Below are 13619 nucleotides of genomic sequence, written 5' to 3'. Positions count from 1 at the left end.
GCATATTCCTCAAACTATTCTTTTAAGAGAGTTTTTATACAATCAGCTCATTGAAAATAATAATTATGATTAAGCTCATTTTGCTTTGTTGCAAATAAAACAATTAGATTGAAAGTGATCAGCTAACTTTGTGTTAAAAGTGGCAGCAGCTGTAACCAAAAGACTGAAAAGGCCAGCTTATGACCATAAAGCAGTAGACATGAGACCTTACAGGGGAATGAATCGGTGTTCATCAATACTGTGAATACTGTATTCCTTTGAGCAATGCATGAACACATAACTGCTTGAATATAAACTGCTCAGTGTAAAAACCACAGAACCACAGTAGGAATTTGTAGTCAGGTAGAAGTCAGGAACTGTGCTATTGGAGTTTGAATACATTTTTTAAAAAGCATGTATTTTCTTACAAAATAGAGGTTGAAAAGGCTGTCTATCAGGGGATTTCATGCACCTGTGATCTGATAATTATCTATGACACAGATCTGTGATAAGCCTATCACCCTGTTGATCAGCAGAAACCTCGTTAGCAGCCATTCTGGTCAGATTCATTTACAACAATGTTGCACTGATGCTGCTGAAAATGAGTGCAGAGTCCCATTTTCCCTCTCCCACTGCAACTATTGTTAAAATTATTTTAGAAGTAGACTTAATTAAAACCACAGGTCATCTGCACATCCTCTTTTGGTAAATCCTTTAATAAGACTTTTTGATAAAGTAAAATGTTGAATTTTCAAGCAATAGAGAGCATTTGTACGGGATTCTGCGTGGAGTTTTAAAAACTGCTGCATCAATCATCAGAATGTCAGTGAACATACCAGATTGACTTGCTAATATTCACCCAGAGCGGACAGGTGGTCAGAAAAACTGGCCTTCACCCACATGACCCACGATGTCAGCAAGCATCTGCTGAAGTGTCATTGAGCAAGACACTGACTCTCTACCAGCTCCAGGCTGCTGCTCTAGAGCCGAGCTTGGCCTTTGAGCTCACTCTGTCAGAGAAGGTGGGCTTCCCTGTGGGACCAAAGCAGGATTGTATTATTTATCTTAAGATGCAAATTGCTCCTTCATCACTGCACTGTATGTGTGTATCATCATTGTTCTATTTCTGTGTATGTCACATTAAAAAGACATCACAAATAAAAAACAGCATTGCAATTTATTAATTTTTTGTGACATTTGTACTAGATGTGGACATTAGTAGTGATATTAGTCATATTTCCAGAAATAACTAGCAATGCAAACCAGAGTTTGTATTTATGTGACAGAATAAAAATGTGGACTTCAATTTAAAATAAAAGTAAAAAACTTAAATTTAATTCCTACTTGTAAACTTAAGAATCAAAGCTATTTATCAATTTTTGACGACTTAAAATTATGACAATTCCAGATGTTGGTTGAGAGTAGAGCCTACAGTAGATGGCTGCAGTACAGAGACAGAGGCGACATGTTTTGGAGCGATTGCACAAAATACCATCAGTCATGATGAATAAATACATTAGCAGAACGTTAGCAGAACGTTGGCAGAACGTTAGCAGAAGCAGTAAGTATGAGGATTGTTCATTTAGTTTGTGTCACTTTTTATGCATCTTCATTGTGATTCAATTCTCCTTATAACCTTTTCAGTTTGGTTTTCTTTTTATTTCAATTTCAGCCAATTTCCTATTACATATTTCATCCCTGTTTGTATGTTTATCAACAATATAAACAGTATATGTTTAGTTGTTCATTTCACATGCTAATTGCTGATGGAGATATTTAAGATTTTACACAAATCAAAAGAACTTTTCAGAGAATTAAAAGTAGATATGTTTTTGTAGAAAAAGCATATGAGTGAGTGAAATGTAAGGAGTTTTCTGAAGGATGAACAATGGGGGACATTTATGGTAAATCTTGCTCTCTGATTGGCTGTTCCTACTCTGAGAATACATGTTACAAAATACATACAAATCGCTTGATAAATGTGTCTTATTGCTCACACTCAGCAAATGACTTTTTTATTTCTAAGTGAGCTTTTTAGAGCAACTTCTAATTCTTAGAAGTTTGATAAATGCAGGAACTTATAATAATAACTTATTATAATGGTAGAGTGGAAAATGGTAAGTGTGAATATGTTTTTAAATGAATATGATCTGGAAACAGTGACCATACATCAGTACTGTAGGCAGATTTATGAGTATACCCAAAAAGAGGTTTCTTTTCTCTGAAGAGACCATCAACAAGACTGTGGCAGAAATGAAGTCATAAGAAGCTCCAGACTCACCAGCTTTAATATCACACAGCAGCAGTAAAACCACTATCAACATTTCTTTAATACATAGAGAATATTGCTGCTGTCAGGTGAAAACCTTGCAGCTTTTAAATGTCCCACTCCCAGCACTGTATTTAACTTGACACCTGTGTGTTTGAGTTCATTTGTAATATTTTTTGAAAAGGTTTTATAAACCCTAGGGCTGGAGGATTTTCTGAACCAGTAAAAGAGCCTCTTGCAGCTGAAGTGACAGTTATCAGGATTCACCTGACAGCAGCGGTATGATTGATGTGCGTGCAGTTATGCAATGAGAGGCACAGATTGTGACATTAAAAGTGAGAAATGAGTTCATCTTAAAGATAATCCTTTAGTCACCAACACTTTCTAAGGAATATGTTGATAAAATAGAGGAGAGTCATTGATCTTTATGTTAAAAACAGCAGTTTGGCCTTTTAAATTACATTATAATAAAGCACCTTACCACCCACTCAATCCACTTGCACCGCATATCATGTTTATTGACATATTAATGGCCAACTATGATGTTGTATCTTGCTTTAGTTGGAAAGGTAAATGGATTATTATGTATGATTATGTGTGTATTATGCCGGTTTGATATACTGCATGTATGAAAACAGCTTTGTGTGTTTGTGTGTGTCTTTATTATTGACACTTTCCCCTTTCTCTCTTCTTCTCTCTCTCTCCCACGCAGGCCTACAGCTCTATCCTGGTTGTCATGGTGATTCTGCTCAACATTGGAGTGGCTATTTTGTTTATCCACTTTTTTATTTAAGGACAGCACCGCTTTCAGAGTCAGCCTATCTATGCTACAACAACTATAAATTCATATGAGTATTACGATGAATCTGCCACCCCTTCGTATTCCTGGTGGGAGGACTGCAACCAGCTGAACGGAGATGAGGACCAAGGAGGGCTACCGCGCAGTCCCTCCGTCATGATTTGGGTTCAAAAGTGGGCTAACCGAGGCTAAGCTTGGTCCAGCAGTCCTGAAGGAGATGCTGAAGTGCACAGACCAAAGAAGTGGATGACAGAGGGGTAAACCAGTCCAGGTGACTGGACTACAGGGAGATAATACAGTCCAGAAACTGGACTAAAGTGAGCTTCAGTAGTTCACATGTAGACTCAAGTGGGCTGAAGCGGTCTGATTCCCAGGCCATGAGAGATGCAGCTGGCGTTACAGCAAGATGTCTGCTTCCACTGTCTGCAGACAGGACTGACAAGACAGACTTTTTTCATCTTCAAATCATAGTTTTCAACAGATTTGTAACTTATAATTTATTTATTAACATTTTCTCTCATGTACAATACGTTGATGGATATATTCTTTATTTTGTAAATCCTCCACCCATCTTTATATAACTCCTGCCTTTTGGTTCCTCCGCCTGCCCAGGTGTTGTTACTGATGGTTCAAAGTGTGTGTGTGTGTGTATGTATGTATGTGTGCTGCCTGGTTGACGGCTGCCTGTCCACGACCCCTGCGCGCACACACACATTGCTTGTACCCATCCCTCTCATCCATCCGTCACCACTCTGATGTCTGATGTCTCCTCTCATTCTTCATCTTGTATAGGGAGTGAGATAAAGTGTGTGTGTGTGTGTGTGTGTTTGTGTGTGTGAGCAAAGTGCATGATTATGTGTACCTCTGCACACTGTATATACAGTATGTTTGCAGTGTACACGTGTGTGTACATGGGTTTTTGTGCAGAATGTGAGCGTGTTTGAATCTATATCAAGCTGCAATGTCTTTTCTAGCAATGTGTGTGTCTGTATGTGTGAGAGAGTGTGTTTGTGTGATCTCCAAGTAGCTCGGTGGCCTTTCACGCTGTTCATGAACTTTACAAGAGCATCTCATGAGGACACAGTCACCACTCATCCACATCCAGCCTACCACCATCATCTGACAGCTATGCTCTCTCCGTCTCTCCCTCCTACTCTCTCCCACCTCCACACACACCCGTCAGAGAACGGAGCTTCCTCTGAGTTGGTGGTAGTTCAAGACAGACCGTCCTTGGCAAAGCCCTGCACCTACTCTACCATTAGCAGATGTATTTAGAGGGAACACTGCATTAATCCAAGCGTGTATAACACCACAAATACGGCTTAAAAGAATACATCCTGTTGATAAATCAGTGACTCCGACTGCTTCTCTCAAAACTTAACCTGAAGACAGCGACAACATCTTTTATACTATACTTGCAAGATGTCTGAAAAAAAAAAAATAGTAGTCGCCACCTGCCTTGCTTTTGTAGCACAAATTGATAAAAGTACACCAATGCATGCATATGTACTGTAATATCTTAGTCGTGCGTTGAATCTGAAAGAAAAAAAAAATCTTCTGAAGCACATGCGACATGTTAAGTTTTGATAGTGGCAGTATCTGGAGAGGAATCTGGTTCAAAACATAAAGTCAAAATGCCTTTGAAGTACTGTTATTGATCTTTTATGGTTTAAATAGAACCAGATTAAGTCTCCATGTGGTGCTAGATGATACACCAAGCAGCCTGAAATGAACAAACTATTTGAAACTATTTGGTGAAATGATGCAAGTCTGTTGTAGTGAGGTAGAAAGCAGTGGCCAGGATCAAGGTCAGGATTTACCGCCTTCATTCTTCAGCTTTGCCTCCTCTGATCCAAGCCCCTCAGTGACAGGCAGACAGACTAAAGTACAGTCATAAATACCCGTCACAATTTGCCTGTTTTTATATTCGGGTGAAGACACTGGGTTTCTCTTTGTGTGTGTCTTTCAAACTCATCCAGCAGACCAGCTTCTGTGTTTGTTTGCATGTGTGCACATGAATGCTCATTGGAGTGTGTGAACATGTGTGTGCATCCTCCTTCCACGTGATGGGATGGCTGAGCCCGTTGCCATCGGTAACAACTTCCAGGGGGCAGGGAGCTGCTGTTGCTTTTCTGTCCGACAGTGTTTCTCAAACTATGGATTGGAACTCAAACTCGGCTGTGGGCTCATTTCTGGAGTCCTCCCCCCCCACGCCTCCAACATTACAAGAGTACAGTCTAATGTGCCTGCACCCCAGGAGGCAGAACAATATATTTGTATTTCATTTAGGTCCCAGACTGATAAAGGTTTAAGAAGCTCCGCTGTATGCCACCAGCCTGGTGACGATGTCCTGCGCCACCGTTAGTCCGCAGCATGCTACAGCATGCCAAGCTCTCTCTCTCTCTATAGTTTGACTCTCCTCTTTCTTTCTTTCTTTCTTTCTTTCTCTTTCTTTCTTTGTTTCTTTATGTTTCTGGGAATTATTCTGTTTTGTTTTTGAGTTATGTGGAGAAAATAATGAAAGTGTTTGATAGAAAATGACTCTTGGCTCTTGTGTTTTTCAATCTTTCTCTTTCTTTGTGTTGCTGTGTTGTGTTTTCATACTTTGTGTGTCAGGCAGCATCCCTGATGCAGGGAGGGAGTGGTACAGGCCTAGTTGAAAGGGAGGGGTATGGTCACTATAGCAACCTTAACTGAATTTTCCTCCGTAAGCAGAGGGGCGTGGCCTGCGTTTAAGGGGCGGGGTTCATCTCTAGAGACCGATGTTCTCAATGAGAGGGAGGATGGAGGGAGGGGGAGCTGTATTGATGGAGAAGAGGTGAAACAAGAGAACACTGAAAGACAGGTTAAAGAAAAACAAAGAGTGAAGATGTAATGCAAGTTATACCAAGTAAACATGTATAATCAGCAATCTTACTATACATCACTTTTAGTATGTGATGTTTCCATCATCTGTGAGGATGCATGGTCAGGTGTCATGATGGATACACACCACATCCATCATCACCAACTGTGCTTCAGCATCAGGTTTCTACATGAACATATGACGCCATCTTCTGGTCTTAGATATAAACTACAAAATAACAGCAGCAAGGGGCTTCACTACAGGACACTGAGGCCTTAACTATAAATATACCACATAACTATAAATATATTAAGGATTATTGTGTAGGATTATTGCTGCTGCCATGTAGGATATATAGATGTTGGTTCATACAATGACTTTAGTATACCCTGACTTCAATCACTAGACAGACTGACATGATGAAATTACATTAACACATCTTTCATCTCTTACCAAAACTATATCTATAATATTCCCATGTGATACTCCTCTTTGTGTCTTTATAGTTGACTTTGTGGCATTTAAAACTCTCAGGTAATATAACTATTCCTTAAAATGTCTGTATTCTTAGCGTGACTGTAATTGTCAGTGGTGACCTTACTTTGTCATTTCCGGGTACTTCAGGATTTTTCAGCTGGATTTTCTTTCAGCCAAAGTAAGTTTTGCTGTTATCCCTGAATTAATTGAAAACTCATAGCAAACTAAAACGAATAAGTAGTTGTTGTTGGCAAACAATAACTGTTCAATTTAATCATTTTAAATCATAATAAATAGATAATAGAGCATCAGCTGAATGTGTATCTGGCACTTTAAAGTTAAAGTAATTTAGCTGAGACATGTATGAGCGCATGAGAAAAAGATGTGAAATAGCAGGGCAGCGGATATTCCGCTGAGCCAATCACGAGAGAAGCTGCCAATACAGACAGGCGTTGCAGCCAATCAGGAGGGGCATTTCTGTATAGTGGGCTGGTCTTGCTGCCAGAGTTGGGATAATGTTATACACAGCTGTTTTTTCTTCAAGATTTCAACACTCATGGCAGAATGCAGGGAGCTCACAACAACATTTTGCACTAAATCCATTCACGGACACGTAACAACTCCTCTAGTATCTTCCGTGAGACTTCTTTCCACAGCGGTGTTTGATGAGGTAATGTCTCGGACATGTTATAATGTTATATTCAGTGGCAGCAGCAGTAGCTTTAGGCCACACTAGTTTTGTTTTTAAACTTAAAGCACAGCACAGTCTCGCTAGCGGGGTGGACTTACTGGCCGGGCTTCCCCGCACAAGTTGTGGAGAAGAAGTGAGGACGGAGGAGCAACTCTTCAGGAAGGGATTGTTGTGCCGTGCGGGACAGGAGAGCGGGGCGGCCCCCATCAGAAAGTCTCTGGATGATTGAGTGTCCCCTTGAATGGGGCGCTGTGTTTTGATCCTTTCTGTCATTCTGCAGTGTGCGGTCCGACCGGCGCGTGGGGACACGGCGGAGGGACTCCTGGCTGCCGTGCTGCGCTCTGAACGCAAACCAGCACACTTTGTCTGCATATGAGGCGACTTGGAGAGATTATGGTTCGGAAAGGCCTGCTGCTCAGTCGCCGCTGAACCGCCAACAAAGGAAACGGCTGCTGCCTCTTTCACTTCACTCTTGTGGCCGCCTTGTGTGGAAAGACACGTTGAGAGTGTGTCGAGAGAAACAGATTCAGCCAATGACTTCAGGGAAAGTTGACAAATTAGCTCTGATTTCATGGCCACTCGAGAGTAGCGCCGCTCGCGCACGCCTGCGCAGTTACGCACGCACACACACGCGCTCCCTTTGTTGTGAAGTTTACTCTCAGCTGAAAAGTCCTTTTAAACCCAGAGTGTCGTCTAATAGCAGTGCTGCGGGTTCAGAGTGGGTGTGTGAGGATGGTGGAGAGCCGGAGCTGTGTTCAGAGGGAGGGGGTGTACCGCTGGTTCTCCTCCCTCACCTCAGCCCAGAGAGCCGAGTTCCTGTGCGGCCTGCTGGACCTCTGCGTCCCCATCGAGCTCCGCTTCATCGGCTCCTGCCTAGAAGACTTGGCCCGCAAGGACTACCACTCCCTCCGGGATGCGGAGATCAAAGCCAACAACCCTGCCGACCTGTCTGGACTCACCAACATCACGGATGAGGTGGTGCGCAGCAAGCTGCTGGTGTCCCTCGCCCTGCTGGGCTCGGACAACCGGGAGGCGGCGGGGGTCTTGTACCGGACCCTGACTCATATAGACACGGTGATCAATAACTACGGCCTGGCGCTAAACGACGGGAGGACTGAGGAGCAGTTTCTGTTGCTGTTCACCATGGCATCTAACCACCCGGCCTTCAGCTTCCACCAAAAGCAGGTGCTGAGGCAGCAGCTGGGCCAGATCCTGGACATCCTGCAGGTGAGAGGGATGCTCAGAGTGGACAGGTACCAGACAGGAACAGGTCTCCAGCTGTTACACCGCATAAAATACAGTTTAACAGTGGCTAGACAATATTCAAACACATAATTTAAATGATACTAGTGGAGTGTGGAAAATACTTGGAAACAAGTAGTAAATTCTCTGGCAGGTGGTGCTTCAAAACACAACACAGATGGAGGAATAGGTTAAGAGACCTTTGACAAATGTTCAAGTTCATACTCATACTGTACTTTAGGAGTTTATTTCTAATGCCACTTTTCCAACATTTAAACAATCTGAGAGATAATGTGTCTTCAGCACATTAACTTATCTTGTCTTATTATACTTCCACCACAGCTCAACAGGGAAACACTGTGTGAGGAAACACAAAGAGGGAATTTGATGCTAAAAAGACTGTAAATGTGGCAGATTTCCACTTGATATGATCTAACTCAGACTGCTGAAGCCTCATATAAGCTTTAGATCAACTTTGAAATGCATTTTTGCACAAAATGACTGTGTGGACACACTGTGGATTTTGTCCTCCATCACTTACCTTGAAAGTACATTTGAAGGGGATCTTTTAATAGCCAGTATGAACAGGAGGAATGATTACAATGAGGAAAACCTCTTTCAGTATTCATACGGGCACCTGACTGTTGTTTTAAGATAGACCTGAAAAATTGCGAACCTGTCCCTAAATATATGTCAGGTATCAGGTGACAAAATATAACATAGTAAAAGACTTTTTGGTGTGTTTTGTGTGTGCATTCTTAAAGAGGCAGTGAGGCTTGTTCAAAAATGGTCCTATACTATGGGTCTGTCTGGATTCAACAATATACAGCAACAAGTTAATGTTCTTCTGAATGGCTGACTGAGAACATGAGGTAACCCACAGTCTGAACAAAAAGTGCAGGTGAGATGACAACCAGTGAACACAGTGCAGGCTGTTTCTCCTCTATGAATCCTCGTCCTTCTGACAAGGTGCCCTATAAACGCTGAGCACTGGGCATTGCCATCCAGTGTGGGGCGCTCTGAGTTATCACCACCTCCTCCCATCCATCAGGCTCCTGCTCACAGGTGAGGTTTTCACCTGCTCAGAGGAACAAGAAACAAGTGAAACACAAAGTAATTTAAGGCAGAGGAAATATGTTACAGATGAGTACAGCACACTCATGTTACCTATAGGCCAAATTACAGATGAGACGTAGTCAATGACAGGCTGCCTGGTAACACAACAGACCGCAGTCATGTGTTATTCAGTGGGGAGGGAAGTAAATTACATGTTTGAAGGTGAAAGCTGCAGCTCTGAATGAAAGTGAGCAGGAGTTTGTGATGTCGAACACAGCTGAGTTCATATGGGAAAAAGTAAAAATGATCCCCTGCTCGCTGATGAATTTTGGTGGCTTTGGTGATAAATTTCCTCTTTTTACATCCATCTGTCACTGAGTATAATTTCAGGATTCTCACAGTTGCAGCTTCCAATGATATCAAAAACATTCAACATAAATGGGTCATATCCACTTAAGTTTTGGGCAAAAAGTGGAGCAATAACACATCTAACATTTAATGTGATGACGGGAATATTAATGTGGCATTTTTTTATGGTTTTCAAACCAATTTCTGTTTTTTTTGGGTGATCTCTCTCTTATAACGATACAGGAAATACTACAACATCAAATTTGGACTGAGTGGCAATCTCATATTCATGTTCTTGTTAAAGTAGTTGTCACTGCACTACATTTTCCAGAAATCACCTCACAGTTGAACAAATAGTGGAACAAGACAGAACAAAGCCTTTTCATCTCTTACGCTAGAGATGAGTAGTCATGTCTCTACCAGCTGTGTGACAGGTAGACATATTTGTATTTCTTTATCCTGTTACTGAGCGTGTCGGTTGTTCCAGGTGAGCAGAGGAGGAGCAGGTGGAGAGGGTCAAGGAGCAGGGCCTGGCGGGGATCGAGCTGCTGTCTGTTACACTCAGCCACATCACCACTATCACCATCAGACCGTGTCGCTGCCTCTGTCCCCCGCTGCCTGCTCCCTGCCTGATGCCAGCGCCGCCTACCTGCCTCTGTCTTCCTGCCAACTCTGCCACACACGCTGCACCTGCTGGCACAAGGTACGGAGAGACATCCTATGAGTGTAGTTAGCTTTGACAGTGTTCATGTATGTTGAATAACTGAGCAAGCAACATTATTGTGGTGAAAAGGATGTCACTGGTGGTTCAACTGTGGTTCTATTTTATAAATACTTTGTTGTATGGGTTTACTGAATGATTGCCATTTCTAAGCCATCCTGCTGGGATGTGGGTGACACCTTTTTTGGCTTTATTTCCTGTAGTGTGGCCTTCATAGGAATGAATGGTCCCTCATATTTGGTGCATCATTGTTGTCTAAAACAGTGGTTCTCAAATTTTTTCACATCAAGGACCCTTAAACTGACACAAATTAGACCACGGACCCCCATTTGTTAAGATTTTGTCCCAGGGACCCCCATCTGATAAGATAATCGCTTTTAGATGTTTGTGATGATGATGTTTAGATGTGTTATTACAGAAAGTGTATGAAACCCATGACCAAAATAGTCACAAATTCTGTCATTGTGTTACTTATGGAAGGAATTTTAGTGAAAATAAATAATTCCGCTCTTTGCTCGGGACCCACTGGAAACCCCTCAAGGACCCCTGGGGGTCCCTGGACCCCACTTTGAGAACCACTGGTCTAAAACATCCATGACACATTGCCATTTGAAATTGTGGCTTGTTGTGTTATGCTGGTATTGCAACGACAGTTAACAAAAATCTCAAAAATACATGAAGCAATATAAATATATAGTATATAATATAGTATAGTATAAATCAATAAAGTAATTTCAACAAAATCTCAATATGAAGCACTAAACATTTAGTTTCAGTTATGTACTGTAGTCAACATACAAAATAAAGGTGTATAACACAAATCAAATTTGGATATTCAGAACACATACAGCAAGTCCAGATAGTGGAACACCAATGTGTATCATATTTCCTTTGTGGTTTTTGACTAAAAGTAGCACTATGGAGAAATATTTTCATGAGCAGGTCCTTGTTTTGTGTGCATCTGACCTGCTGACTGTTTGACAGTGACGTTAATAAATGTAGCAAAGTTCCATCGAAAGGCAAGGAACATGAAACTAACAAACAGTGCAAGTTGCAAAATAATAAAATTTTGTGAGGAAGGAAATGTCTTCAACATATTTATTAGACCTCAATAGTACACAGATGTGTTAATAATACACAAACTCAAATGTGTTTACTAGTGAACTCCACAGGATACATTTCTGTCTCAACTCCAAAAACACACTGAAGAGTTAGCTGCTCAGGAGCTGTTAGCTAGCTAAAACACCAGCAGGCCAATTTGACAAAACAACCAACATCAAAGATAAGATTCAACGACTAGCTGCTGCTAATGGTACCTTCTACACTAAATACATGTGTTATGTAAACAGTAAGGTTAGCTTACAGGTTAGCATGGCTGCGTAGCTAATCAATATCCTTTAGAGACAGTATATCAATCAAAGGTGTTATTGATGAAATGAAGAGGTCCACGTGAGAGTCAAAACTGGAGCACAGTCAGAGGAAGCTTCAGTAACTGGGGACTAATGTCAGAGAGTACCATGAATACATCCGGCCTTTTCAACTAATTACATTTCTTTGACAATGTTACTCTTAAGCTGCAGTTGTGAATGTGTGTGTACAGCTGTGCAAACAAGTGTTAAAGAACATTTGGGAAAATAAACAAAACAGTGACGTATGTTGTCAATTTCAGTCACTTCGAAGTGCATAATTCCCTTTTTTGGAGTTAATTTGTATTCTGCACTACTCAGTGCAGTCACAGTCTGGACATAGAGCTACCACAGTACAGCAGCAAGTAGTTAATCGCCTTGCTCAAGGGCTCCTCAACAATGCAAGACTGTCACTCATTTACTCTCCTCACTCATATTTTCAAAGCTGGTTATTGAGTTTGAATCATCAACCTTCTTTATGGGGATGAGCCACATTCCTATCACGTGGTTACCGTTATGAAATGTGAAGAAATGTTCTCTTTTGTAAAACAAAAACTATTCTGATAATCACAATATCAGTGGTCAACCATAAAATGTTCAGATATCAGTGATAAAAGATGACGGAAGAGAGGATGACTGTAGTTGTTGTTTACCACCAAATGTGATCCCTCTGCCTGGATGTGTTGTAATGGAAGGTGGAGATCATAAGGGAGCGAGAGGAGGGGATTTCCCAGCGATGCAGGGAACTTAGTGGTTCATTAATCCCTCTGTTACAGTAACATCAGAGATCACGCTGCACGGAGTGGAATCAGATAAAGAGCGATGCGAAGAGAGAACATCAGAGAAGCAAAAAGTTGGATGTTTTGTTCCTCTCGAAATTTATTTCTACCTATTTTTTTTCTCTCTTTCACACACTTAAATGTTCACACACAAGCAGACAGGCACACTGTTCAAACATGTGTGAGCAGTGGAGGGAAAGTACCCAGCTCAGAGAGAAGCGTTTGTATTTAGTGTTTTGTTGCCCTTGGCTCCTGCTTAGTGCAGGTCAGCACATTTCTCTATGCTGAAATCAACCCTCTGTGGTGTGTGTGTGTGTGAGTGTGTGTGTGTGTGTGTGTGTCTGTGAGTGTGTCCGTGTGTGTGTCTCCAGTGAATCCCCAGGAAGTTATAAATGCTCTCACTCGCTCGCTCTCTGGCTCTTTTTCCTTCCCCCAGTGCTCTGAAGGGAATGACAGGGTTTCACTGTGAAGCAGAGCAGTCATATACTGTACGTTATGTACAGTAGTGCTGCTTATAGCCAGACCTACTGTCACCTGCAGCAGATATACTGGACACAATAGCCTTCACTGAAGCCTGGTAATCTCTACTGTAGCAGGCTTTATATTAGCAACAGAAGTGTAACACAGAAATGTGAAAGTTGTAGTAGTAGCCATTTAAGTCTCATATAATTAGCGGTAGTAGAAGTACTCAGATCCTTTAGGGTGCATTAAGCAATATTTTATATTAACACTGAAGTTAATGACAAGTTGTTGCTCATAGTGATGAACCACACAGAGAATTATCATCCAGCAGTGCAGTTCCTCTGAGTTCAGCTTAGTTTAGCCAAATTACTGTATGGTACCTCCTCAGCACCAAATGGACGACAGACAAAGTTAGCGACTAGCTAAACATAGTGGAGCATTTAGCAGCTAAAGAGACAGATATTTGCCTCAGGAGTTGGTGGAGACCAAAACAGAGCTAAAAGTAGAGTGAATACTGGACATACATTCATTAGGTGTCCAGAACG

At 41.6% G+C, this 13619-nt stretch overlaps 2 protein-coding genes across 5 annotated transcripts in view; both read left to right on the top strand.

Annotated features, from left to right (window-relative positions):
- The window catches only part of jph3b (junctophilin 3b), a 52999-nt gene extending 47411 nt beyond the window's left edge, over positions 1–5588 (top strand). The window contains exon 6 of the mRNA XM_067588862.1: positions 2961–5588. Coding sequence (XP_067444963.1) covers positions 2961–3041 — 81 coding nt within the window. The 3' untranslated portion in view covers positions 3042–5588. The remainder of the gene's footprint in view (positions 1–2960) is intronic.
- A 1043-nt stretch (positions 5589–6631) lies between these two features.
- Positions 6632–13619, top strand: part of zcchc14 (zinc finger, CCHC domain containing 14) — a 28445-nt gene continuing 21457 nt past the window's right edge. Inside the window, exons 1-2 of one of the 4 annotated variants that reach the window (XM_067588859.1) lie at positions 6632–8287; positions 10194–10409. In XM_067588859.1, the coding sequence (XP_067444960.1) occupies positions 7793–8287; positions 10194–10409 (711 nt within the window). In that variant the 5' untranslated portion in view covers positions 6632–7792. The remainder of the gene's footprint in view (positions 8288–10193; positions 10410–13619) is intronic. The other 3 variants (XM_067588858.1, XM_067588857.1, XM_067588860.1) reach the window with 3 other exon arrangements.

Source organism: Thunnus thynnus, chromosome 5, assembly GCF_963924715.1.
Source record: "Thunnus thynnus chromosome 5, fThuThy2.1, whole genome shotgun sequence".
In the NCBI taxonomy this organism is placed as follows: Eukaryota; Metazoa; Chordata; class Actinopteri; order Scombriformes; family Scombridae; genus Thunnus; species Thunnus thynnus.
This window is presented reverse-complemented; position numbering and strand designations above follow the sequence as displayed.